The sequence below is a fragment of the Staurois parvus genome, unplaced genomic scaffold (genome assembly GCF_062004578.1).
Source record: "Staurois parvus isolate SC_StPar_1 unplaced genomic scaffold, SC_StPar_1.0 ptg000249l, whole genome shotgun sequence".
Taxonomy (NCBI): domain Eukaryota; kingdom Metazoa; phylum Chordata; class Amphibia; order Anura; family Ranidae; genus Staurois; species Staurois parvus.
Genome location: NW_028318045.1, coordinates 11,234,013 through 11,261,840, shown reverse-complemented (window position 1 = coordinate 11,261,840; position 27,828 = coordinate 11,234,013). Strand labels below are relative to the sequence as shown.

At 41.9% G+C, this 27,828-nt stretch overlaps 1 protein-coding gene across 1 annotated transcript; it reads left to right on the top strand.

The window, feature by feature from the left end:
* Positions 1-406: 406 nt before the first annotated feature.
* UPK3A (uroplakin 3A) lies at positions 407-27,828 on the top strand. The gene is made up of 6 exons (XM_089680770.1): positions 407-542; positions 10,988-11,122; positions 18,560-18,800; positions 22,799-22,875; positions 23,187-23,319; positions 26,841-27,828. The coding sequence occupies exons 1-6, from the start codon at positions 488-490 to the stop codon at positions 26,977-26,979; spliced, it is 780 nt and encodes a 259-aa protein (XP_089536896.1). The 5' UTR covers positions 407-487; the 3' UTR covers positions 26,980-27,828.

Sequence of the window (27,828 nt, the reverse complement as noted above, 5' to 3'; positions counted from 1 at the left end):
AAATGATAAAAATTTCATATGGGTGCAGTGTTGCATGACCACGCAATTGTCATTCAAAGTGCAACTGAAAGCTGAAAATTGGCCTGGGCAGGAAGGGGGTAAAAGTGCCAGGTAGACAAGTGGTTAAGATGTAAATGAAGGCATTTTACATACTATTCCGAGCATTCTTTTTATGCAGCCAGGCAGCAAGATCCCACGTAGATATATATATAAATACAAAAGTATCATTTCATCTAAACTTTGTGTTTATCACCTGTGCCCATCACACTTTTGTACTTGGTTTTGTATACATATCCACAGTTGAAGAGAAGCTCCACCACACCTTACCTGGATAGCCACCTAGGACTTCTCTAGGTACACTCTGATTGGTGGATGGAAGAGGGTGGAGTCAAGGGTTACACCTGCATTTGATTTTGTTCTAGACTGGAGTTGAGAGTTTCAGTTGCTGACTTCTGGATCGTTGTCACCTCTGCTCCTCTCTACAGTCATGGGGAGACTTACATACTTACTGTTCTTTGCTTGGTTGCTGCAGAATAATCTGGGTGAGTCTTTTATAAGAAATATTTTTAATATGTTTGGGTCACTTTGTGTGGTTAGGTCATGGAATGATGGATCACATATGACCGCAATCTAGCCCTCCATATATACAGCAATGAGTCTGCCATGCATTGTATTTGCAACTAGATGATGGATTATTAGAATAAAAATTTAGGCTTGACATATATAAGCAGATCTCCCACTGAGAACAAAATATTTCTGTTTTCATAGGGGGTGTAGAACTCTCCAGTGTGTTGTTGTTTTTTTTTTTAATTATTATACCAGATATAATTGTGGTGTAGAAAAGAAACCAATTGTACAGTGGTCACAGTCAGATTTTGGAACATTCTCTGACCATTGCTCCATGTACAGACCTGTGTATGTACAGGCTATTTTCTTGACACTCAGAATTCATTGCCCTTAGTTGGAGGATGTGAGCAGATATTTTGGACTGCTTGTGAATATCTGGATGTGTAAGCTGCTGCAAACTGTGATCATAAATTAATTTTACACATTTTGTGCCTTTTTTTTAAAGTGACTTAAATCTGATTTCCATGGATTTTGTGTTTTTTTTTTTTTAAATTACATTAGCACACTGTGGACCAATGTAAGTATACATGTAAAAAACCTGGAAGATCACCCTGAAACTTAGAAATCTCTGTAGTAGGCACTGCTACTACAGTGGTTGCTGTTGTCTTGCGGGTCCCATGTCAGACGGCTGTACTGCTGCTTAGTGAACATAGGAGGTCGCTCGATTGGAATGGGTGCCATTCACAGAACAATTTGCATTCTCTCAATAAGGGCAAAGCATTCTCTTATTCAATAAAGGTGGATTTGTCTCTGCCCCTTCTCTCCAATTGAGTGACCCCCCCCCCTGTTCATTAAGCTGTAGGGCAGGCCAGTGGCTGCCTACTACAGTGATTTCCAGGTGAATCTTCCAGGAATGGCACAAAGATATGTACATTGACCCAGGCTGTACCAATATAACAACTGGAACAATGCAACAATAGCCATACCCAGAATTCAGCATTAGGCAGGCCATACGCATTGCAATCTGGTTGAACAATCTCCTTTAGATCTACCAAGGACTACATAGCACAATGTTCTGCTTAATCAGATGCAGCTGAATTGCTTTCTTGGCTAGGCCCTCTAATTACATAATTTAGTTTAAATCTAAAAGAGATTGTAACATTTGTGGCCAGCTTTTACACCGTGGTCACACCGATCCTGACTTTGAAATTGTGCAACTTACAGTGAAGTCACATAATTTCAAAGTCGGATGGCATGCCGATTTGAGGTACAATTTGCTATGCAAATCGCACCAAAAGTAGTGCAGGCACTACTTTAGAATTTGGTGCGACTCCGACCAAGTCGGAACCGCATCGATATGAACGCTGTAATTGCAGACAATAGGGTGCGACTTGCCATGCGAGTTGCAAGTTGTATGGCATGCTAAGTTGCACCCAGTGTGACCAGGGACTTGAGCTGCTTACAGACATCAGATGGTGTCAAGTCCGGATGATCCAAGCACTGAGCAATCCTTCTAACCACAAGTTTATTCCATTGCCTCTCTCTTTAAAGAAGCCTATCCTGCTTCTAACTAGTAAACTGCCATTTATTTCCTCCATCAGCTCATCCCCCCCCCCCAGCTATTACCTGTTGTATCACTCAAACCTTCCTCCTAGATTGTAAGCTCTAATGAGCAGGGCCCTCTGTTTCCTCTTGTGCCAAATTGTATTGTAATTGTTATGTCTACTTCATTTTGGAAAGCGCTGCGCAAACTGTTGGCGATATATAAATCCTGTATAATAATTACCAGTGTAGTGGGGGATCTTGCAAGTATAGAGTTGAAATTCTGTGGGGGTGATGATCTCAGGAGTAGTAATGGTGATCAGCCAAGAAAATCCATCCCTGCCAATCAACTTACATGGCCAGGAGATATTGACCACTGGTGGATACAGTGAAGTTCTGTAAGGTAGGTTCATTTGTGTATACAGCATGTTCTGTTCTCTACAGAGGTGAATAACTGGGACATGTCTCTGTTGGTAAATATTCTGAGTTTGTTTGCACTCAACTATGTGAAATGTGCTTGGTTTGTATCATTTTGGGATTATTTTTGAAAACAGCAACAGCTTTTGTTCTAAGTAACCAATCCGGTTCTAGCATACGCTGTAGAGAAATAAATGGGTCACTTTACTTTTGTCACCTTTTGTGTTTAGGGATAAGTGGAGTGATTGGAGCGATTTTAATATATATACATTTTTTTTTTTGTTTTGTAAATTTAACTTTGCTATGAGATTTCACTGAAACGGAAACGTTCAGTTTTGCTTCGGTGACTGTTAAGTGAAGCAATGCCACTGCTGATCCGCAAGCCTGCAGATTATCAATCATTTTGTTTGTTTTTTTTTGTTTGTTTTTTTTTTGATGGTGTCATTAGGGATGTTTAGTATTTAATTCAGGCCAGGTTCACATCTTCTCAGTGGGGAAATACATGCACGATCATGAGCATTATATTTCATGTCATTGCAGCCCCTTTGTCTTGAATGAGTTGGCAATACACCAAAGCACAGCCAAAATTGCACCTTTTTTTCAGGAATGCAAGGCGTGGCAACACGAAGCAGTGCAGATACAATGCTTTAGTTCATTGGAGTGCCATCTGAAATGAAGAGCATCACTGCAATCCAAAGCATGTGTGGGGACCAAGCCTCTGTGTTTTTGTAATTTTTTTTCCTGTACTGTGTGTACTCCTCTCTGGGGCTTTGTCCCTTTCTGTCCTGATGACAGGTTTTACCAGACCTATCTAGCAACACTCCTACATAGAAGGGATGCTTAGCAAGGCTTGAATGTTCATGGCATTTCAATGCAGAGAGGTGGGGAAGGAGAAGGTCAGACAGGTGTGTATAGGTTGTGTAACCTTGCGTTTCTCAACCTTTTTCCAGTCAAGGCGCCCTTGAAAATTACTTTCATTCTTGAGGCACCCCAGTTAAGGCTTGGTTCACACTACTGCATATCGGGGCAAAATCGCGTGCATTCCCAACACGCACAGAAATGCTGCTCTTTAGCAGATGAGCAAGGGTGTGATTAATTCTCAATGGTACCCCCATGTGTTAGCAAATGAAGTGTGCTCTTCAGAACCAGAGGTGCATTTCCCACACTACAGGTGATTGCATTGCCCTTATGATTTGCATGCAGGTGCCCATGCATTTTTTAACGGAACCCCAAAAACAGATTGCAAATACAGTGTGTTTGAAGGCACCAGATTGTTTGGTACCTCAGTACCATGTGGTGTTGTGTGGGATGCTTTTTAAAAGTAGTCCACGCACTGCTTTTTCTGCATTCCAGTTTGATTTGCATGTTCCCCTCTCTGCTAACCTCTCCACCCCAACCTCTGCCCACCTTTGGACCCAATCCACCTGCTAATCTCTGCACCCCAGAACTCTTCTGCTCACCTCTGCACTGCAACCCCCCCTCTTCTCACCTTGGTACCTTGAACCCCCCCCCCTCTGTTTACCTCCGTACCCTAAACCCCCTCTCTGCTCACCTCCACACACCCCTCTCTGCTCATCTCTGCATACCAAAACTCCCTCTCTGCTCACCTCCACACCCCAACCCCCTCTCTGCTCACCTCCACATCTCCCTCTGCTCAGATCTATACCCCAAAGCCCCCCTGTTAGCACACCTATGTACTCTACTCTCTCTGCTAAACACTGCAAGCTAACCTTCACCCTCTCTTTTGATCCCGTGTGCAGGGGCGGACTGACAACTCATGGGGCCCCCGGGCAATAGGGGATCATGGGGCCCTTGTGTCCTTGCCCAAACTCAAAAAAGCCTATGAAAAGGGTACCAGGGGCATCTCATGGGGCCCCCTACTGACCCTGGGCCCTCGGGCAGTGCCCGAGTTTCCAAATGGTCAGTCCGCCCCTGCCTGTGTGCCCTACTTTCCACTCACCAGAGTCTCGGGGCAGATTGTTCTTCTATTACAATCCACACAGCTGTGGGTGGTGCTGGCCAAGTACTGTTCTGTGGCGGGGAGCTCGGGATTCAGATCGCTGCCTTCCCCTGCAACTGCTTTGCCCTGCGCCGATCGAGCTCTTGCTGTTGTGATATTCTGCAGAGCAGGTGTTCGGTCGGATCAAACAGCTTTTTCAACCACGATGCCACTACACCCCTGAGAACCCCAGGCAGCACCCTGATTGAGAAATGCTGCTCTAACCTGTCTGCTTCAAATGAGAGAGGTCAACTGGCAGACCTACCTTTTTGTAGACACAAACTCATCGGGCTACTGGAAGTTAGCATTTGTAGAATGAGAAGTTGGCAATAACAGCCTCCACATGACGTTCCACAAATGGTTCCTGTATTGTTAAAGTAGAGCAAGAAGCAAAACATTTTTTTTTTTTCATTTTGGAAAGAAAAGGGAGGGTTATAACTGGTCAACTTTTTTTCTTTTCACCAACTGTGTCTCATTGTGGAGATTTCCCTTCCCCTCCTGTCCCATAGCCAAACAGGAAGTGAGAAGAAATCCCTGCAAATTAAGGGAATTCCTTGGGGACCCCTAGGTCTCCAGACCTAGTGTATCCATTGGAAGATTTCCCCTCTATTACTTTTCTGGGAACAACCCAAAATTTGGGATTTTCTTTTACTTTCACTTTTAATAATAATGGTAAATAGGATGAAGGGAGGGTGAATCTCCTTTACAGGGGGCACAGACAGCAATAAAAACTGATAAATGTACTAATCCCTATCTACTCTATCCAAAACTAAAAACTAAAGTGTTGCCTTTAGTTGTACTTTAATATTATTTTTTGATTATTTTACGAAATAATGTGTGGAAAGGATACCTTAAAGTAGAATTATGGCATTCTATGCAACTTCTAACTGCATCTGCACTTTTTTTTTTCTTGGTCCCCCTTCAATGTCCCACAAATAACAGTTGATCCTGCCAGTGAAGTCCATCTAATGCAGCTTCCTGTGATGGGGTGGCATTGATACTGCATTGACCCTGAATTCATAGCACAGTTGTCACCCTCATGTAGAGTGTGCCTGCTTGAACTACAGTGGGATGAGAAGATGTTGCAGGGGGCATGGCTATCAGCGTTGTCACTGCTGATTCACAAGTCTGTAGTGAATCAGCACCTGGCCACACTTAGTCCTGCACACTGTTTTTGGGACTGACCACACTGCCTTTGTCCTGAAATCCTGCCTCTGTGAGCTGCAGTGTCTGGGAGGGGGAGCGTGAGAGACACCAATGAAGGATTTGGCTCAGCCAGGGAAAGTAAAGGAAGTTTTATTTTTATTTTGTGAGGCTTGTGCGTACCTGTTTAGATTGGCATACAGGACTTTTTAGCTGTAGTTTAACACAAATAATTCCAGCACAAAAATACTATATTTTGATAAGGAACGTTATTGCTGTATCCAAGGGGTGTATAAAATCCTTTTTTTTTTTTTTTTTTTTTTTTTTGAAAGATGAGCTTTAAATGTGTTTTAATTAGTCCATATATATGTGCCGGAATCCTGACTTCATATTAGTTTCCAATATTGCCCTTTACAGCAGGCCTTAGACTAGAAGAGGGAGAGCCAGTATTGTGACAATTCATCACATGCCTGATGAAGGGGTCCTGCGAGACTCCAAAACGTTGCCTTGCTGTAACTGTGATTGTTCATTAAAACTTTTGGGCCCACATTGGTGATCCTTAGTGTGCTGGTGACATTCTGACTATCGGTTCCAGCCGATGGTCGCTGCAGCACCCACTTATACACACAGCTGTTTTTAACGCAGGAACATGTGCGTTTGGATTGTACACTTCCAGTACTGTGACCATTTCACACATCTATCAATCCAAGGCTAAGTCAATATGTACAGCTCTACCTCCCATCTGAAAAAAGATCAGTGGTGAATCGCATTGGCAGTGGCATGTGGGCATTCAGAAGGCGATACTGCCACCTCCTGAATGCATGGTGCTTTTTTGATGTTACTGTTTTTTTTTGCCGAACAGGGAATTTGGAATTACCATGCCACAACTGCGAGATGAGCGTTTTACTGTTCCCCTTTCCATCTGTGTAAATGGGGCCTTAAAGCTAAATTCCAGGAATTCAGCTCCTTTGTGAAAAATAAAGGCACACTGTGGGTCAAGTCCAGGTAGGTGCATCATATCTCCTGAGCTTCTCTCTGTTTACATCTGACCGTTTTATTGCACTCCTGGAAGACGGCTATCACTGTTTTTCCAGGAGCCTGAAACTGATACTTCAGGTCTAAACATTCAGTATTCGAGTCGGTGCAACTGCTATACATGCCCATCTCTTCCTCCTGCCCAATCACAGAAGCCTTTGTATTATGTCAACTCATTTACAAAACACAAAGGCTTCTGTGAATGGGCAGCAAAGGGGAGAAGCAGGCATAGCTTGCTCTGTGTGCCTTGCTCTACTCTCTCACAGCCCTGAGTGTCAGTGCAGAGCCATAAACCTGTCAGACCTAAATAATTAAAAGTGGCAGAATTCCCAGAATTCAGCTTTAGGGTGACCATACATTTTTGTTTCCTTTAGCTCTACCACCCAATAGAATTGCATGAAATAGTTTTAGTGGGAGATTGTGCAATGGGAATTTGCTGATTGGAGAGTGATGATGCTCCATATTTATTTATTTTTTTAGCTGACAGGCCAGGAGAGTGTGGAGGATCAAGCTATATGTGGTTCTAATCTCAAAAGGTTTTTACCCTAATGCATTCTCTGCATTAAGGTAAAACAAAAACCCCACTACTTGTTCTAGCTCCTGTCCCTAAACACTTACCTGGCTCCTCTCACCAATCAAGCGATGTCCTGGCTGCGGCACTGCTCTCCTTTCTTCCTGGTTTCACAGGAAACACTGAGGGCAGTGTGAGCCATGGGCTCCTGCTGCTCCAAGTCATATCCCTGTAAGGAGGGAGTTGAGGCGTGGCTTACCAGTGCTGTGTCAATGGAAACACACAACCAGGCTTGGGAGCAAGCCCGCACGGGTGCCCCCAGAGTACATGGCTTGCTAAGGGGTCACTTGGAGGAAGAAGGAATGGACAGCATGGACAGGGGACTTCCAGGAGAGGAGGTAAAGGACGGCTCTGTGCAATATCCTTTTTTTTTTTTTTTTTAACTTTAATTTAAATGTTATCCACTTCAGCCCCAAGCCATTCCGGCACTTTTCATTTACATGTTAAAATCAATATTTTTTTTTGCTAGAAAATGTCCTAGAACCCCAAACATTATATATTTTTAAAGCAGAGGCCCAAGATAATTGGTGGTTTTTTGTCATGCAGTATTTACACATCGGTTTTTCAAAGGTTTTTTAACCTCTAAATCTACTAAAGCAACTTATTCACTCCCTTGTTATCTCTCGCCTTGACTATTGTAACTCCCTCCTCACTGGCCTACCTCATCACAGGTTATCCCCTCTTCAGTCTATCGTGAATGCTGCTGCCAGACTCATCCACCTTACTAACCCTTCCATGTCTGCCATCCCTCTCTGACAATCCCTCCACTGGCTTCCCATTGCCCAACAAAATTCAAAACATTAACAATAACATCTAAAGCCATTTATAACTCTGCCCCAAATTACATCACCAATCTTGTGTACAAATATCACCCAAACCGTTCTCTCCGCTCCTCCCACAACCTCCTGCTCTCTAGCTCCCTTGTCTCCAGGACTTCTTCAGAGCCTCCATCATCCTCTGGAACTCTCTACCCCAATCTATCCGACTATCACCTACTCTTCCCACTTTTAGGCGATCTTTGAAAACCTATCTCTTCAGGGAAGCCTATCCTGCCTTCAGCAAATAACTGAATCTTCTATTTCTCCTATCAGTTCATCCCCCCCATAGTTATTACCCTTTGTACCACCAGCCCCTCCCTCTTATATTGTAAGCTCCAAGGAGCAGGGCCCTCCTAACCCTCTTGTATTGAAGTGTATCGTTGCTGTATTGTCTCCTTTTATATTGTAAAGTGCTGAGCAAACTGTTGGCGCTATATAAATCCTGTATAATTATAATAATAAAATGCAATTTTTTGGGAAAAGTTTTTAAATTGCAAAAAAAAATACATAACCTAACTTTTTTGTAAAATATAAAAAATGTCAAGCTAAGTAAATAGATACCAAACATGTCACACTTTAAAAATTGCCCACGCCCGTGCAATGGAGAAAAACGGCGTAAATGTTACTATTCATAGGCGATGCTTTAAAAGCTTTTACAGGTTACCACTTTAGATTTACAGGGGAGGTCTAGGGCTAGAATAATTGCCCATGATCTGACGAGTGTGGCAATACTTCACATTTGTGGGATGACCGCTGTTTGCATGCATATGAGACCGACGCGTGCGTTTGCCTTTGTTCGTAGGGGCGAGGGCACTTTAAATTTTTTTTTTTTTTTCATGGTTTCTTTTTTAATTTTTACACTGACACGTTCATTTTATTTTTTAGCACTTTTATTGCTGTCACAGGGAATGTAAACATCCCTTTTGACAGCAATAGACACGTGACAGGTATTTTTATGGAGGAATCTGGGGTCTATGAAACCCCAAATCCCTCCCCTGCACTTGAAAGCATTCAAAACGCCAAGATCAATGTTTTTGAATGCTTTCAGATTTTTTAAAGTGGCGTTGAAAATTTAAAATTATGTCAGATCAACGCTTCCAATTTTGGCTGTCCAGCCAGCCAGTGTATGCACGGGCTGGACTCTTGGGACTCCTGGTGGGATGGGACCTGACCTGGCTATACTGCCTGAAATTGCATGGTTTAGCACTTTTAAGTAACAGTTGAAAGCATTCGTTAAAATAAGTGAGGAAGCCTTGCACATGCTCAGCAAGAGTCTTCTTGAACTTTTCCCATGTTATAGCAATGCAGCTCTTCAAAGGAGGCATGTAAACCATGTAAACCATGAAAGAAGTTCTAAAATGACTAGTTTTATTTACATGAGAGACACTAAACCACAATATAGGGTTCATTCTTTATTATCTTCAGTTTCAAAACTGACCATCTTTTTTGTCTTTAGCCAGAACATCCAGTAAATTGCAGAGTACACAATTAAAGAACATATACAGTTGTGCTCAAAAGTTTGCATACGCTGGGTTTTTCTTTGAATCCCAGACAATTCTACTGTCAGTTATGGCTGCAATCTTTCTTGGTCTACCTGACCTTGGCTTGGCTATCAAAAGATCCCCGAACTTTCCACTTAATAGGTGATTTAACAGTACTGATTGGCATATTCAAGGCTTTGGATATCTTTTTATGTCCTTTTCCATCTTTATAAAGTTCCATTACCTTGTTACACAGGACTTTTGACCGTTCTTTTCTCACCCCCATGGCTCAGTATCTAGCCTAGTCAGTGCTTCCACGTAAGAGCTAACAAACTCATTGACTATTTATACACTGACACTAATTGCAATTTAAAAAGCCACAGATGTGAGACATTAACCTCTAATTGGCATTTAAACCCATGTGTGTCACCTTGTGTGTCTGTACCAAGGCCAAACATTCCAGGGTATGTAAACTTTTAATCATGGCCATTTGGGTGATTTTTGTTATTTATTATGATTTAAAAAGGAGCCAAACAACTATTTGATAATAAATGGCTTCATGTAATTATCATCCTTCAATAAAAGAGCATTTTTTGGGATGATCGGTCATATTTTCAATTTCAATGCCAAAATTTCACAATTTCTGTCAGAGTATGCAAACGTTTGAGCACAACTGTATGGGAGCTAAGGATTTGCATTCCTGTTCAGCCAGTCCAGATATTAAGTAATGGGTCATACCGCTGCGATTTAAAATTGCACAATTTGCGTGCAATTTCAGCAAGATTTCAGGTGGGATTTCTGAAGATTTTATTGCTACTTGTGAAGATTTTCAACGATTTCTTGCAATATGCAGTGCAATTTCCATTATATTCTATATATGTGAAATTGTAGAAAAAGTAATGCAAGAACTACTTTAGAAGTCTCACTGCAGCAAATCGTACATTTTGAGACACTGACATTCATTAGATGCGAGTTCAGGTGCAAATTCAATTCACAAATCATACCGGTATGACCGGGCACTAAGTCACCGGTTTCATCTCTGAGATTTGTTTGCAATTTCAGGTACAATTTCTGAAGACTTTATTGCTACTTGTGAAGATTTTCAACAATTTCTTGCAATTTGCAGTGCGATTTTCATTATACTCTCTGTATGTGATTGCAACAAAACTGCAGAAAAAGTAATGCAAGAACTGCTGCTGAAAATGGGATTACAGAATAGATCAGGTGTTTCTAGTAGTTACTTTTAAATTGTGGGGTTTTTTTCTGTTTTAAAACGTTATATAAATGTTTTTATAAAAATTTTCTTTGTATAAAATGCATTTAAAAGAAACCCCTTTTTGTGTGTTTTTGCCATATAATATGCCTAAGTATTCTTTGCATATATTGAGCTTCCTGCATTGCTTTCATTCTTTAGCTGTAGCTGTGGCGCCATTGTTGGCGAATGGTAATATCTTCCAGTATAACCCAACCCAGACCACCATTACTTTGGAAAAGCCCTACTGCTTCAGTTTGACTGCAGTGACCGTAGATCTGTATGTGGTCCGGAATGGTAAGTACTGCTTAATTACTAGATGTAAATGATGTCATTAAAGTGTATTTCACTATGGGGGGATTCCAATTCTATATTTATATTCTGAAGGCCTTTATAATTTGCTACCAGCTGATCACATTAAAACTTAAAAAAATTGCAGGTAGAAGAGCAATCATTTTCTTCTTGCACAGATTTTTTTTTCTGTAAACAATTTTTTTTATTCACCTGTAATGCAAACTAGCTGGAAACTGAGACTACTCCAGGAGCAAATTCCTAGCACTTCCCCCTTTCCTCTCCTGGAGGAGACTATTTGCTGCCTGTGCAGGTCCAGCTCTTCCTCTCCCCCCAACCTTCCTATCTTTTAGATAGATGCACTATAGCAGTGTTTTCTCTTTTTTTACCTTCCAGGAACCCCTCGCCAAAAGTTTGAGATCTTGGGGAACCCTTGAAATAAAATATTTAAAATAAATGATGTAGCTCTGCTAACTAAAACATATCTATATAATAAACATAGAACTTGGTATATAACGTGATGCTGTATAGAAAATAAATTCAAATATATCTTAACAACAAAATGCAAAACATTTTCTTCAATAGAGCAGTCCATATACCACACATGTAACCAACACCACTGATTTTCAAAGTGCTCGCGCTTAAAATCCACTTCATGCTATCTTGTGCCACCTTAGTGCTTCCAGAACTCTCACCTCCAGTTCTCTTTTAAAATAACGTGTATATAATATCTCTGTTTTTCTCCTCCACTCCTTATAGACACTCCATATCCCTCTTCTCTTAGATAAATGCCTGTTTGTATCAGAAGCACCCCTTTTACCTTAGATGAGCTGTATCAACTCGTTCATACATGCAAAAAACAACTCTTCATATGGTGCATTAAACTTTTAAAACAATAGCATATATTACGAATGTTGCACTCGCATACATAAAATGGCATAAAAAAACAGCTTTTATAATTTCATATTGCACTTCCACATGTGTCACTTCCTATTTCGGTCTGCCTCCAACTACACCCGACGCGTTGCGTCACCGTCACGTGACTTCATTAGGGGCTAATGGGGGGGCAGATCATATACTCTTTAAATAGTCTGCAATGGTGATCAATTAGCGGCCATTTTCTTGTAATCCCATATATGGAAACTCCATGGCGGCCATTCTAACTCTTCTTCACTAAATCAAGGTAAAACAAAGTTTTATCTGGAGTTCCCTTTTAATTAAACACATTTACAGTAAATATTAACCATCTTGATTAGTTTTCTGAATGCATTCTACAGTTAAATATTTGTGGTTTATTTAATGTGGTTCTCTGGTCTTTTGTTTGTACCAATCTGTATTGCACAATGTCTTTAACTCAATTGCTACTCCTTTTGAGTTTTTTTCTTTGATCTTGAGATAAATGGTGTTTTTTCTGAATTTACACTATAAAAAAACATTCTATAAAAGTTACCTGATTTAAAATATGTTTGTGGGTCACATGGAGGAAAATGGGAAACTAAGCTAATTTTCATGAAGACCACTGTGCTGTATGTTCCAGTTGCTGAGGCATAAAAATTGCATCCTTTAGTCCAAACATAAACTGAAAGTACTGTATATATGGACACTGGGACCTTGCCTTTTTACAGATGCCAATGCTGGCAATAGAAGTGTGAATGGGGGCCTTGTTGCCACAGAACTGGTTAATTGGTTATAGCAGAGTGTGCATCTCTCAGATCTCTATAGTGAAAAGTGTGTGGACACCTGACTCTCACTGTCAGTAACCCGGATATGACCAGAGATGTGTGGACTGACACAGGGAATAGCAGGCTTCAGGAGTGATATGGATAATATAATTTATTATGAGTTACACCAGTATCCAAAAACGCACAGTGCAAACAAAACCCAAATAACCAAAAACCTTCACCCAATATATACATGTACAGCAATCAAGCGTAGTCAGGCTAGCTAGCCGGGGTCATACACAGGAGATCAAGCATGGGACGCAGAGGAAGACGGGTCATCAGGCTGTATAACGGACACCGGGTCGACATGCATCGGTGTAACGGAACTGGACCCCGACTGCACTTGGGTATTTCCGTTAGGCTCCCGCTTCCCTGTCCGAACACCGACCATGGACCCCACTGCTGACCATACAAGACTAGACGCGACCAGTCTTGAAATAAATCAGGAAATAGACTGCTTTATTTTAACACAGACACATGATATAAACATTCAAGGAAACAACCCACCTCCCTGCATAAAGACACAGGGTGGGGCAAACCAAATCTAGCAACCAGAGACACATCAGCAGACACCCCCCACCCAGCCAATACTCAAACACATACATCCCATAATAGTTTTCTCCCAAGCAAGACACACAATAGAACAATGGGATGCACCACATGACAGTAGACAATGAACAACCCCCACACCCCACCTATACATGTCTACACAATATCAGGACATTCCACCCTGTACCCCTAACAGGCACAGGGTGACTTGCACATAGGAGGGATATGGGGAGCTGAGACAGGGGTCTCCCCACCCCTCCAACTTGAGCTGTGTTCCATGGCTCCCCCACCCAAAGTCACTTCCATCACAATCGGGTCATCAGGCTGGAAGACAGGCATCGGGTCATCGGGCTGGAAAACAGAAGGCGGGTTCTCAGACTGCAGGTTGGCCAATTTGGATACTGGCAGGATGGTACTGGTTGGAAAGAATTTTCGCTTCTTCTTGGGTTTAGTTACTGAAGCGCTGCAAGTGAATGCAGGGCTGTAAACGGAGGGAGCAGCTGAAGACAGAGAAGAGCTGAAGGATGGAACAGAGAAGGAAGCAGTTGCTACAGAGGACTCCTTGACGGGATTGAAGGCAGGGTAGGTGCAGCAAGTGGGAGCAGGGTACTGACATGTGGTTGCTAGCAGGGTATACTGGGCTGTAACTGTGGGTGCTGTAGGGAATGGAGGAAGAGAGCTTTGAGATAATGGATTAGAAGCAGGACTGGGTTGTTGCAAGCTGACTGAGGCTGGGTGTAACAAATCTGACCATGTCTGTAGTACTGGTTTAACAAAGCTCAGCTTACACATAGCCTGTCTGACCAAAGACTGCACTGTGTTTATACAATCAACAAGCACATGTTGTGAACATGCTGAATAATGCTCAAAGAAGCAATCCGGATCATCCTCCAACAACCATACCAGTGATTCTACCTGATCTGTACTGAATGGCGGAGAAAAGTCATTCCTGCTTTCAGGGGTACTGGACCAAGCCAATTCAGCACAAGCCTGGATCAATGGCTGCACCTCAGAAAACGCCCTACCCTGATCTACTAGAGAATGAGCAACCTGCATGCACTCTAGCAGCTGATCCCTGGCCCACTCCTTCAGAGTCTGATAGCAGTATTCTCTGTCTTCTGTTGCTAGCAGAGACAAGTACACAACCTCCTCAGGATGCATCCTTCACAAACCGCAAGCCAAGATGGCTTCCCTGTGGAGCCACTTCTGGTCAGGACTGACCTTGGTGTTATGTCAGTGATCCGGATATGACCAGGGATGTGTGGACTGACACAGGGAATAGCAGGCTTCAGGAGTTATGTGGATAATTTATTGTGAGCTATACCAGTATACAAAAACACACAGTGCAAACAAAACCCAAATAACCAAAAACCTTCACGCAATATATACATGTACAGCAATCAAGTGTAGTCAGGCTAGCCGGAGTCATGCATGGGATGCAGAGGAAGACCGGACACAGAGCGGATCGCAGGTAGCACAGGCTTATGGGAACAAACACCAAGGCACTGGCTGCAGGCCTGGTTACTGTTTAACCACTTGCCTACCGGGCACTTATACCCCCTTCCTTACCAGGTCAATTTTCAGCTTTCAGCGCTGTTGCACTTTGACAATTGCGTGGTCATGCAACGTTGTACCCATATGAAATTTTTTATCATTTTTTTTCTCTCACAAATAGAGCTTTCTTTTGGTGGTATTTACTTGCTGCTGGGGGTTTTATTTTTTACACTATAAACAAAAAAAGAGCAAACAATTTGAAAAAAAAGTTTCTTTGTTTCCATTATAAAATTTTGCAAACAGGTAATGTTTTCTCCTTTACTGATGTGCGTTGATGAGGCGGCACTGATAGGCAGCACTAATGAGGTGGCACTGATGATGGGTACTGATAGTCAGCACTGACTGGCGGCACTGCTGGGTACTGACTGGCACAACTGCTGGGCTGCACTGATGGGCACAGGTGGGTGGCACTGGGCACAGGTGGGTGGCACTGATGGGCAGAGGTGGGTGACACAGGTGGGTGGTGTCGCGGCGTCAGACCCCAGCCCTTCTCACCAAACTTGTGACCAAAAGACTAGCCAATCTAAAACCGAGCTGTCACGTGCGTAACAATGCCACACCCAGCTGCACCCTGCACACCGATGCTCCAGTTAATTGGACAACGATCGACATACTGGCAGCCTGGACACAATTGTAACTGGTTCAAGTTAATTACGCAATTAACCCTTCATACTGCCACCACCTCCTTTTTATACAGAGAGGAAACTCCGCAATAGACTAGGATGATTGGTTAACCGTCAGTATCCTGCTATCTCTACAGACCGGTTATACAGAGGGTTAAATACTCGTAGTAGCGTTCTCTTTAGAGGCAGGAATTTGTAAATTGCAATACAGAGCTATAGAAACAGTTCAACACTTTCAGAAAGAAAGATTTATTACTAAAAGGTGAAACAGGTGCAATATTTACAGAAAAGATGTAACAATGATTATTTATATATATATATATATATATATAAAAACATAGAGAGCGCAGCAAACAGATAACAGGAAGAAGTTTCGGTAAATAAGTACTTGCCAAATAAATGCCTGGGGTTAGCAGATCAAGTTTCAGAGCAGAAGGGTGCTTTTGATCTCCCTCTGTTTCGATGGTCAATGGGAGAATCTTCAACTCTTTCTCTGTGAGATGTTGCCACAGCAAGTCCTCACTTTTCTGCCTGAACACAAAAGATAACACTTCTTTTCTCTACTCAAAATCTCTGCCCACAATGAACAAGCCAAGCCATATTTGGCAAAGAATTGTTGGGCAGGGCTCAGCATCATACGCTGGTTGCATTCCTGAGGGAGGGGGAATGAGGAGATACATGAAGCCTTGTTTGCATAGGAGTTTGAGAGAAATACCAAAATGTATAAGTATGGGGCAAAATGGAGAACCGCACCTCTCCCTGTGGGCATGATTGTGACAGGTGGCACCACTGGGCACTGGTGGGTGGCACCACTGGGCACTGGTGGGTGGAACTGGTGGGTGGCACTGCTGGGCACCGACCATCAAGGCGCTGATCATCAGTGCCCTGATGATCGGTGCCGATCCCTGCTCTGACAACTGCCGGTTCTTGGCAGTACTTTCCCCACGTTCTGACAGCGTGAGGAAAGTGCAGCCGAGAACCGGCAATTGCATTTCCCTGTGATCAGCATGTCATTGGACACGGCTGATCACGTGGTAAAAAGCTGCTGTGATTGGCCTTTTACCACATCACGTGATCAGCTGTGTAGGTAGGACACAGCGATCACGGAGCTCACCGGGTGCGGGCCTTGGGGGGACGCGCAGGAGAGCGCGTTCTGGGAGGATGTCATATGACGCCCTCCCAGAACTGGCCAGCCGCAGTGTAGCTGTCATTTGGCTATCTGCGGTCAGCAACTGTTGTTTAAATACAGCTCCTGCAATCAGCCTCAGGTGATGGCTGGACTGCAGGAGGTGAGATCCTGACTGCTGAAAGGCACCTGCTGGTATGTCCTGGTACTGCAACCTACAGAGCAGGTGAGCCACAGCACCACCAGCGGTGAGTCCTTTCCTGACACTCACCCAGGGCCGGTGCTTCCACTAGGCAAACTAAGCAGCCGCCTAGAGCTCACTGCCACCTATGGGCGCCTGAGCGCAGCACAGAGCGTCTCTCTCTTCTCTCTCTTCTCTCTCTTCTCTCTCTTCTCTCTCTTCTCTCTCTTCTCTCTCTTCTCTCTCTTCTCTCTCTTCTCTCTCTTCTCTCTCTTCTCTCTCTTCTCTCTCTTCTCTCTCTTCTCTCTCTTCTCTCTCTTCTCTCTCTTCTCTCTCTTCTCTCTCTTCTCTCTCTTCTCTCTCTTCTCTCTCTTCTCTCTCTTCTCTCTCTCTCTCTCTTCTCTCTCTTCTCTCTCTTCTCTCTCTTCTCTCTCTTCTCTCTCTTCTCTCTCTCTCTCGGAACTCTTGTATGAATTCCTTATTTCTCTGCAGAGTCCCTCTCTACTCGGGGAATGATGAGGAAATGATGGTATCTTTACTCTGCATGATTGTCTCACAGCCTGTCCACACACATGACCATTTAGAGGGGGGCAGATGATCAGGGTGAGGGGATGCTGATTGATCTTGTGGGACACCGCCATGTTATAAATGATCCTTAAGCTGAGGGGAAAGGATGGCAGAGGGGGAGGAATAAAGGACAGGGGAAGATGCCAGGTGTCTGGGGCCAGTGTAGAAGCTGAGCTGCCACTCCTTCCAGTGTTCCTCTCAGACTCAGTCCCTTACTGGGGACTGAGTCTGAGAGGAACACTGAAGCAAGCCGACTGGTGGTTGCTGATCACTGTGGAGTTTTTGTAACTTTTTATTTTTGTTTCTCTGTCTTATTGGATAATACGGTTTAATTTATATTTTGGTTAATATATATTTTGTCTTTAATATTGGTGTCGATGGCATCGTATGACACTTATTTTTGTTTGAATTAAAGAAATTTAGCAGTTTTAGCAGCTTTATTGATTTAATATTTCCTACTGTTGTGTTTTTTGTTTTTTTTTTGTTTGTTTTTTGGGGGGGGGGGGGGTACAAGCAGCTAGTCTAGCACCTACATGAGCTTGTTGGACATCCTTTTCCAAAACATGGCCATTTATTATAGAGCTGGCCCATTCTTTTTGGCTGTAACAGCTTTCACTCCTCTACGGCAGGCTCAACACAATTACTTTTTTTCTTGCGTGACATTAAACATACTCACTAGAAAAACAAAAAACAAACACACCAAATAATTTGTTTTTCACCTTTCCTCTTTTCTTCAATGACCCCCCCCCCCCCCAAAACAAAAGAAAAAAAATTGAATTTGATGTAAAGAATGCCAACACACAATTTCACTGTATGGTCAAAATAATTTTTCAGCGCAGGTTCTCTGATGGTGACAACATTAACCCATGCTTGTGTAATGTGTCCTGAGATAGTCCCTTGCCGTCTACTTCAAAAACCCATCTGACTGGGTGACAATGCAGGAGCATAACCGGGAGAAAGGCTCAGATCATTGTCTTACTATAACAGGAAATGCCTGAACAAAGACACTAATGACAGGATCTCTGGGTATTTTAATGAAAGGTGCCATAATAAAGACAATAACTTGTTTTAAAGTTTGTATGAGTTTTTAGCGATTGGGTTTACTTATACTTTGTTTTTCAGATGCCACATCGCTCACAAACAAAGGCACATACTCGACAACACGTATTGGAGCCTCAGGACAGTATTTGGCTGCAACTTTTAACAATCCCAATTGCACCAATCCTCCGACAACATCTCAGATCTATGACCTCTCCCAGGTGCAGGATACCCTAAATAAATATGTTGTTCGGGTGGGGAATGATTCCAGTTGCTTTGATGTAAACCCTTGCAATGGCCCTCTTCAAAGTAACACAGCATACAGGTATAACGTCCATATTAAGCCTTAGTGAAAACTCCTGGGAAAAGGGGGTGGTAGAAGGTTATAGCCTACTTCAAGCTCTGTCTTTTTGTTCAGAAGGGACCCATTTCTGCTCCACAGTCTCTTACCTACTAAGGTAGATTTAATGCACAACTATTATTGATGCAAAGTGTAGGTAGGAGAAACCAAGGGATATGGTTCCAAAAAAAGGGATAGTCCCCCTATGTGAGGGATAGTTGGGAGCAATGAAAGCTTATGCTCTGCAAGAAATTTGTCGGGGCAAAAAAACAAAAAACACGTATTTTGGTTTATCTCTTTTATACATGCTTTAAAAACTTTGCAAGTACAGAAACAATTGCTGTTGACCTACCAGAAATCCACAGAACTTGTAACTTCCTGAGTCGACCACACGTCTCTGCTAAACTGATATGCCAAGCAGTGTTAACAGCTCTACCTTACTCAGCTACATTTACTACAGAACACCCCACATGTTATGGAAATCGAGAGGGAGAGATGTTCTGTAATCTTAACACACTTGCTGTCCTAGGGTGAGAACATTGCTTCTCCTTAGATACAGTGTCAGCATTGGACAGCAAGTGTGGAACTGAGGGAATCATTCAGATATAATGAAGAGGAAAAAAAGGCTAAAAAAAAAACAAAAAAACAAAACTAATGCAGCCACCATATCTAAGGATTGGTAAGCTGCATTATATTACTTTTTTATTCTTGGATTTAGATACCTACGAAATGCTCCACAGTTTTGTCGGTGTTTAAGGTTTTAAAGGTGTTAAAGGTATTAAAGTCTCCCTTGTTCGTAGCAATGATGCCTCTTCAAACCTTTTTAAAAACCCATATGCAGAGTTCATTTGACAAAGGCCATCTTGCTCTTTGCTCAGAACGTTTGTGTATAGGACTTCAAAGAGCAAATGCAGCATGCTTTCAGGTGTATTTTGCTTGCATCTTAGATCTGCGAATTTCTGAGGTTGTTCAGAGTTAATTAACTGGTACATTTTACCTGCTGTTGATTTCCTTCTAACTTGCATTTGATCAATCAAGTGATTGTTTTGCACAGTATCTGTGTGTGTGATATATATCAATAATATATACTGTAAAGAAGCCTATACTGCGTATGCAGTAAGAGAAAACTAACACAGAAACATAATGATTGTGAGAGAGTTCTCTTGTCTTTTCAGTAACTTACAACCACTTTTGTACAGTTAAGAGAGAAAGTTAGATCACATTTCAGTTGGCTAAGACGAAATACATGTCTATGAACGGGCAGAACAGTGGCAAAATGGTTAGCACGTCCACCTGGCAGTACTAGGGTCATCGGTTCGAATCCCAGCCACGGCACCACCTGCCTGGAGTTTGCATGTTCTCCCTGTGCCTGCGTGGGTTTCCTCCAGGTACTCCGGTTTCCTCTCACACTCCAAAGACATGCTGGTAGGTTAATTGGCTCCTGTCTAAATTGGCCCTAGTGTGTGTATGTATGAATGTGAGTTAGGGATCTTAGATTGTACGCCCCTTGAGCGTTAGGGACTGATGTGAATGTACAATATATATATAATGTGTGTGTGTGTGTGTGTGTGTAAAGTGCTGCGTAAATGGACGGCGCTATATAAGTACCTGAAATAAATAAATGAACTAAGGTTACACCTTACTCTGTGCCTAGAAACTATGAATGTTATCTAAATTTTTCCCATGAGAGTGTAGCTGAAGCAAAGAAAACTTTAAGGGAGAACTCTACATGTATACCAGAAATAAAATGAAGTCTAAAGCTTAACTAATCAAGGCCCACTTACTCACGTCTAAGCTGCATTAAGCTGCTTTCAAGCGGTATTAAACCCATTTATTACATTGCAGCTTATAACTTCTTCGATGTGATGGCTGCATTTATATTTCTTTTTAAGGCTTTCTTTTCACTTTTTTTCACCTGGTTGGTGCAGCCAGTAAGGCTAGGTTCACACCTATGCAGTTTGTGTTTTGATCCGTTTCTGCAGTGCTTTTTACGGTGCATTCTTGCACATGCATTTGTGTGTTTTGCTTTTTTTCCAACTTGTTACTGGGCAGATTAAAATGCATAAATGCACTACACTTATTTCTGCAGCTATTGAACTCTATTGAACCAAAAACACAACGTTTTGCATTTATAAAAAAATTACCTGACCCTTTCCAAAAAAATGCACTGGGTGAACCTGTCCCATAGGAAATCATGCTAAATGGACTGCTGTGAGTTTCTGCAAAACTCAATGGAAAACGCATAGGTGTGAACCCAGACTGTCTGCTTTTCAACAGAACAAGCCCCCCTGTAATAGTAGCAGGTGTAGTGTTGAGACAAACCATTTTCCACTGACAGGGGTGCTTACAATGATAGTTTTTATTTATTCATGTAAAATCTTTATCCCAAAAGAAAAAAAAACTGTGCTGTAACTGCATTGTGAGCTAGAGTTTGGCTTCAATTTGTTAATGTATCTAAATCTGCTAGTACACCAAACTCCCCTCTTCTCAGACTGACAATGCTGCTGTTTAAAGGTGCCCCCTGTGCTCCTTCATCCAGAGTGAGGACAGGAGGTGTGTCACTGGCTAGATCATGAGGAGAAAGCGGAGGGGAAAGAAGCAAAAAAAAAAAAATGAATGCAGCCACCACATCTAAGGATTTGTAAGCTGCAATGTATTACATTTTTTGTTTTGCATTTAATACCACTTTAGGCTGCCTTTGCATTCCCATAGACTTGTATGGGGAGAAAGGCAGGCAGTTCTGATGCCACAATGCTGGTCCTTAATGCTAATGTCCAGCTTTACTGTCACTTTATTTAGTTCATTTAGGAAAGCAGGCCAAACAAACTATTTCCTATACTAATAGGTATGCCTGCTGGCCTCCCTGTATAAACTGTAGATGGCCTCGTATACATACAGTATACAGCCTTGTGTTCTGGGTGTGAGATGAGACTTTCTTGTCTTTCACATCCAAAACAAAATTTCATTCAAAACAAAACAGCCATTCATAGTCAAGTCAGTTTTGTATTCTGTCAATGAACACACAGCTTCTTCTGATTGGCTGAGCCGGAGAAGTGGGCCGATTGATGTCAACAATCTCCAACTCGGCCAATCAGAGCAAGCTTTGTATTCATTGATAAGAATATGAATCTGTGAGTACCACTTAGCCCAACTTTATTTTGGTGTGAGTCGGGAAGGTCTTGTCTCACCCCCTGAACACAGTGCTGTATACAGTATGTAGCTGAGGCTACATAAAGTTTATACAACGCTCCCAGTGGATGCACATGTTTGTGTAGTAAATAGTTAGTTTGTTTGGGCCAGCTTGGCCCAAATTAACTATTTAAAAAGACAGTAAAGGTGGACATCCGCTTTAAAATGCTAATATGGGATACTGGTTTTACCTTAAAGTGAAATTAAAGAGATTAATACTTACCTTTCCAACTGTCTCTCTCTGGTGCTGACATCCTTTCCTGTGTGCCGGTCTTCAGCCTTTTTTTCATTGGCCGATGCAGGATGACATGACTCCTGCGCTTGCGCAGGAGGTCATCATTTCATCACATGGAGACCAGCCCAGTGTTGTAAGCTGAGCTGAGCATGCACAGCCAAAGAATACAGTGAGCAGGAAGGTAGGGTCATTTTATTGCAGAAGAGACATTGCATGTCTCCTGTACAATAAAATCCATCTCACTGGTGTTTTTTTTTTTTTTTTTTTTTATTTGTTTTGTTTTTACAGCGAGACTTAACATGCTTTAACATGGGCCCATCTGACTTCAGACAAACACAAAGCCAGAGAGAGAAGGGATCTGTAAAGGGAACTTTATGGTACTGGATGTTAAATATCAAAAAGGGCTGGTAAAAGAGGGGAAAAAGCTTCACAAACACCCTGCCCCTTTTAGTCCTTCTACCTCGGATAAAATCCTAGTTTTTAGATAGAGGGCTTAAATGTTACTTATGGAAATACCTTTTTAGTTCTAAACTAATAATGATATTCTTTTCTGTTTTAGGTTTGCGTATGTGTTTACCTTTGCAAATGGTTTTACCTTTGCATCTGACTGGTCATCCCCCATTACTACAAAGCTAGGTAAGAAGGGTTTAGAATCCAGTCTTGCTTTATATCCCTACACTCCCAATCTGATATTTTTTACTTGGGTCCTGGCAGGAAGGTGCACTTCCTGGATGCTAAGGTATGTGAAACCTCCTCTTGGTTCTGAATGCATTTATTAGTCACAGACTGGAGTGAGTGGTTCCCAAAGGAGGTGCCACGTTTCTTGCCTGGTCAGCTATAGTTGAGATTTTTTTTTTTTTTTTTTTTAATGCATCCTTTCTTTCTATTTCTATCCTTGAAAAAATCCTTAACTATTGGTTCACATCTCTCCCTGTCTGTATTCATAGGTCGAGATCCTGGAAGCATTGACTTGTGGCCTGGAGGAAGGAGCGGTGGTATGATTGTCATCACCTCCATACTCAGCGTGCTGACTTTCTTTGTCCTAGCGGGTCTTGTGGCAGCTGTTATTACCAATCTTATGTAAGTACTTTTTGCCATGGACAATGTTTCCATAGCAGAATGTTGCAGTTGTGTCAATACATGTTGATACATTGTTCTGGATTTCACCAGTTATGTAATGGAATGGTGAACAGATTGTAGGTCATTTTAGTTAAAATGTGATAAATCTTGTACAAGGAGGGAAACCCACTAAAGTCAGAAAAACTGAGTTAAAAAAAAAGTTAAAGTGGAGCTCCACACAAATGGGGAAGTTATACTTTTAATCCCCCTGGCGGTATGATTATTTCAGATTTTTGGTGCTGAAAGCGGTACCATTATTTTGCATGGAAATATGTAGTTTTTTTTATTGTAGACCTGTCATTTTTAGGAATAACTCACTGAAATATGTCCGAACAAGAGTCTAGTAAACATTCCGGATATGATAAAACGTGAAACACGAAATCATAAATTATAATTTAATAAATAATCATAAAAAATAATATAATTCAATAATCTAATCAAACCAAAAACACTGAAATTTGAAATATAGCACCAAGTTTGCACATCACTGAGCAAAGTCGCAGAATCGGTTTCAGTGTCTGATGACGAATTTCCCCACGAATCATTATCACTCAATTCTGCAAGTGGTTCTGATTTTACTATCGCTGTTCTCTAGCTGGTCTAAAACAGATTTTGACCTAAAGGGACGTTTTTTGGACTCCATGGACTTTTCCCAGTTTTCAGGCAGAAAGAACAGTCAAAATGCAGGCAGGGCACAGGACAAAGCAGTAGGGACAAAATGTATGCGAAATGCTTTGAAACAGCAATGTTTTGCTATGTAATAATTGTTTTAAAAAAAATTAAATTTTTTAACATTTCAAATTTTGCCGCCGGTTCCGGCACCCGTACATCCCGATGTCACAGGGACCGGAACACGGAAGCTGGATGCCGGCATCAGCCAGAGGAGATGGCCAGGGATGCTGCAGGGGACACATCGCGAGAGCGAAGGACAAAGTAAGCGCTGCAGGGAATCCCTGAGCAGCACCGCATGGTAAGCCCGAGTGTAGCTCGGAGTTACCGCTGGTGGTACTGAAATTTTACCCCGAGCTACACTCGGGAATATCGCCAGGGAGGTTAAAGACCGTTCCCCCGCTCCCCATTAAGGACTGGCACCTTTGGGGAGTGGGTACCTGAAACTAACAGGTATCTGCTTCCACTTCAGCTGCAATCACATAGGTGATGGGAAGCGTAAGTTGTCTGCCCCCTCCCTTCCTTTTCATAAAGCACAGCACTACTCGTGCATGCGCTGTGATCACCCAGCTGTGAAGCTGCAAGCTGTCACAGCCGGGTGCCCACACTGAAATTGCCAGCGCCAAGGAGAGAGACTGGCCAGTGAAACGGGCTGAGGGGAGGACACCGCAGGATCGAGGGACAGGTGAGCACCTGTTTTTAAAAAGTCAGCAGCTACAGTTTTTTTTGTAGCTGCTCAATTTAATTTTTTTACAGAGTGACTGGACAACCGCTTTAATCTAGTCCTTTTCCTTACATAAACAGCACCTGTACTTGTGTAGGCTTCTTCCAGGGTTTGTGGGTAGGATTGTAGTGAAAGGAGGTGTCTTCAAAGGGGCATGGTGATGAAAAGTATGTTGGGGATGGAGTAGGAGTAACTATAGGGCCTATTACACATGGGATGCCTAAAATTGCAACTTTGTTTTTTGTTTTTTTTCAAGCATTTAGGCTTTTTTCTGATCTAAATGCAGCTCATAGTCTTTAATGGGCCTTTACACACGAGTGTAAACTTGCACTGGATTTAAAAAAAAAAAAAAAAAAAAAACACAAACAAATCAGTGTTGCTGGACAGCATTTTCATGCACACACCACACTCTTGATTAAAAAAAAAAAAAAAGTAGAAGAATTTTTACCCATTCATATGCGCATGTGCTATATAGACCACCCTCACATTTTTTTTTTTCTCAGCCAAGAATGTCTGATACATCAGTAACATGTTCAATTACCCTACGAGTGCTGGACCAATATGGAGGTGTAAAGGAAAACCAGTTAGCAAGCAGACTATACAGGGTGGAGGGGTGACATTGCCATAATGAGACTATCTGGCTGCATTTTTATAGTGGTCCAAATTTGCTCCAAAACCGATTTTTATATGAAACCCCAGGTTAACAAGTGTTGGGAAGGCTTCATAATTACTGAGTTGGAGAAACAGAAACCCAGAGAAGGCAGGCTGCATTGTTTTTTCAAGGCTCAAATAGTTTTTTTTTTTTCCTAGCAATTTAGTGGCCTGTATATATGTTTCTATTACCAGGCCATTTTTTCAGTGTTGTAATTATTATTCAGTCATGCAACACTGTACCCAAATTAATTTAATTTTCAGCTCGTTTACATTTTGTGTTTACAATTTTGCTTACTGAGATAGGTTCACTGTGATCACAAGGCACTGAACCACTCAGATTAGCTCTGTGCTAAAGATGGCTTGATCACAGGAATTTAAGGTGTGCACTGGGCTCGCATGCGTGTTTTCTGCACTCCACTTTGACAGCGCCTACACACTGTGTTTTTTCAATAGCGTGATGGTAAAATTGAAGCAGTATTTTACTCATGGCCAGGTAATGGGTTTAAAATTGTTCAGGACAGAAGATTTTACTCTTTTCCTTCACTCTTGCCATGCTGATCTTCTCCTGGAAGGGAAGAGAAATACACAGTTCTTCCAGGTTTGGGAAGAATGCGACTCTTCTTTTTCTCTAATGTGACAGCATTGGTGATTGGCTGCTTAGGTTCCTGGCAATGTTACATGGGGCTGGAGAGGTCCTCAGCCCTACTTAAACTCCAAGTTGTGATTTATAGCTTATATAGAACTTTTTTTTTTTTTTTCTTTGTTGCTTCGGTGAGCTGTGTGGTGAAAAGTATAAGGAGCAGATAGGGACAGGATTAAGGTGAACTTGTTTGCTCTGCATGGGCAAGTCATGAGTAGAAATGAACACATTTCTGGATGGTTCTATTTGAATAAACCTGCAGCAAACATCTAGGTAGTTGGTGGCCATCTGCCTCTGTTGGGTCCTCTGCTACAGACCATACAACCACTGATGGCCGCATATTTATTTTACTGATATGTTTACCTCTGCTCAAGGTAGAGAGAATCCTCATCTCCAAGCACAACTCCTCCTGTAGGTACTAGGCCAGCTCGTATGCTGCATAAATGAGAACAAAGGACGTCCGATTGGCTGCACTCCAAACAATCCACTTTATTGAACCAAGATAAAACCAATACAGACAGTGGAAATACAGTGGGGGACTGGCAGGTAAACACATTTCATGTTAAAGACCGTGCTTATTCATTACCATCAGCCACTGTCTGTATTGGTTTTATCTTGGTTCAATAAAGTGGATTGTTTGGAGTGCAGCCGATCGGACGTCCTTTGTTCTAATTTACTTTACTGATGTTGAAAATAAACGCTTGGTTTATTATTCATATATCTTGCATCTTCAGCCATTGCTGAGTTTTACTGCATTTTCCAATAAGTGTTTTATAATTTTTGTTATCTGGACAGGACTCCATCATCTAATTTGCAGCCCAGACAACATGAAACGCAGACCTCTCACACTGTGACTAGCAAGACAGAAGGAGGTGTCGAATATGCCTCAGCCCTCGGCACCTCGGAACGTTACTCCACCAACCCACAAGCTTGAGGATTCTCTTGCCTATTACTGAATTCTCAGTGTCTATTTGTCAAAGTGACATGGGTAATAAGATAATACATGAATCTTTAAAGGGATCAACTATGTACAATAGTGGAGGCCATTTTGTGACTTGAGCCAGCATCAGAGAAGATGGTCAGGAACTAGTGATTTCTCTGAGGAATGAGGCCTTAGTTTCAAGACTCTGTTTTGTCACAAGTTCTTTTTGAACTCATAATTTTTTCTTGGCATGGCTCAACAAAGGTAACAGTTTGTAGGGCAGACTGCGTGACTGATTATGAAAAAAGGGCTAACTAAAAACCCCTTTTATATGAAAGAACTTTAATTTCATAGAGGGAAGATTAAAAAATTATATTGCCACGTAAACTGTAGTTTCTTATAGGATGTTTGCACTCCGAAAAACCTATTTCAGCATTCTAAGCATAACTTGGAGCCATTTTTTTTCTATGTGATGGAAATAGCATTTTCCTCCTGGAACTTAATTCTGCTGCACTTGATTGACTCTGATGATATTAAACGTTAGACCTAATTCTTCCTTCTTTGCACATTGTCTACATAAAATGGGGGCCTTAATATACGTTGCTGGACATTTTGTAAAATAGTTTTGTATATTTGTTGTTTCAGCAATGTACTGTGTAGATATAGTAAGAAATTAGCTTTTTCTTTTTTGGTCAATGTTCATTAGAGAATAAAATCAAATTCATATTTCTAATCTAAATTCTGAAATTCACATTGAGCTGGATAAATGTTAGTTTCTAATCTGCAATCCCGTTTTTAAGAAATGTTTGACTTTGAGTTTTTGTATGCTGTGATTTTTCTGAATAAAATCTGTGTAAATGA

What these genes read in the sequence shown, in the direction of transcription:
- UPK3A (XM_089680770.1), top strand. Translation starts at nt 488, where the DNA reads ATGGGGAGACTTACATACTTACTGTTCTTTGCTTGGTTGCTGCAGAAT. An exon ending in GTTGCTGCAGAATAATCTGG is followed by an intron (nt 543 to 10,987) that starts GTGAGTCTTTTA and finishes TTCATTCTTTAG; the next exon opens with CTGTAGCTGTGGCGCCATTG. An exon ending in CCCCATTACTACAAAGCTAG is followed by an intron (nt 22,876 to 23,186) that starts GTAAGAAGGGTT and finishes CTGTATTCATAG; the next exon opens with GTCGAGATCCTGGAAGCATT.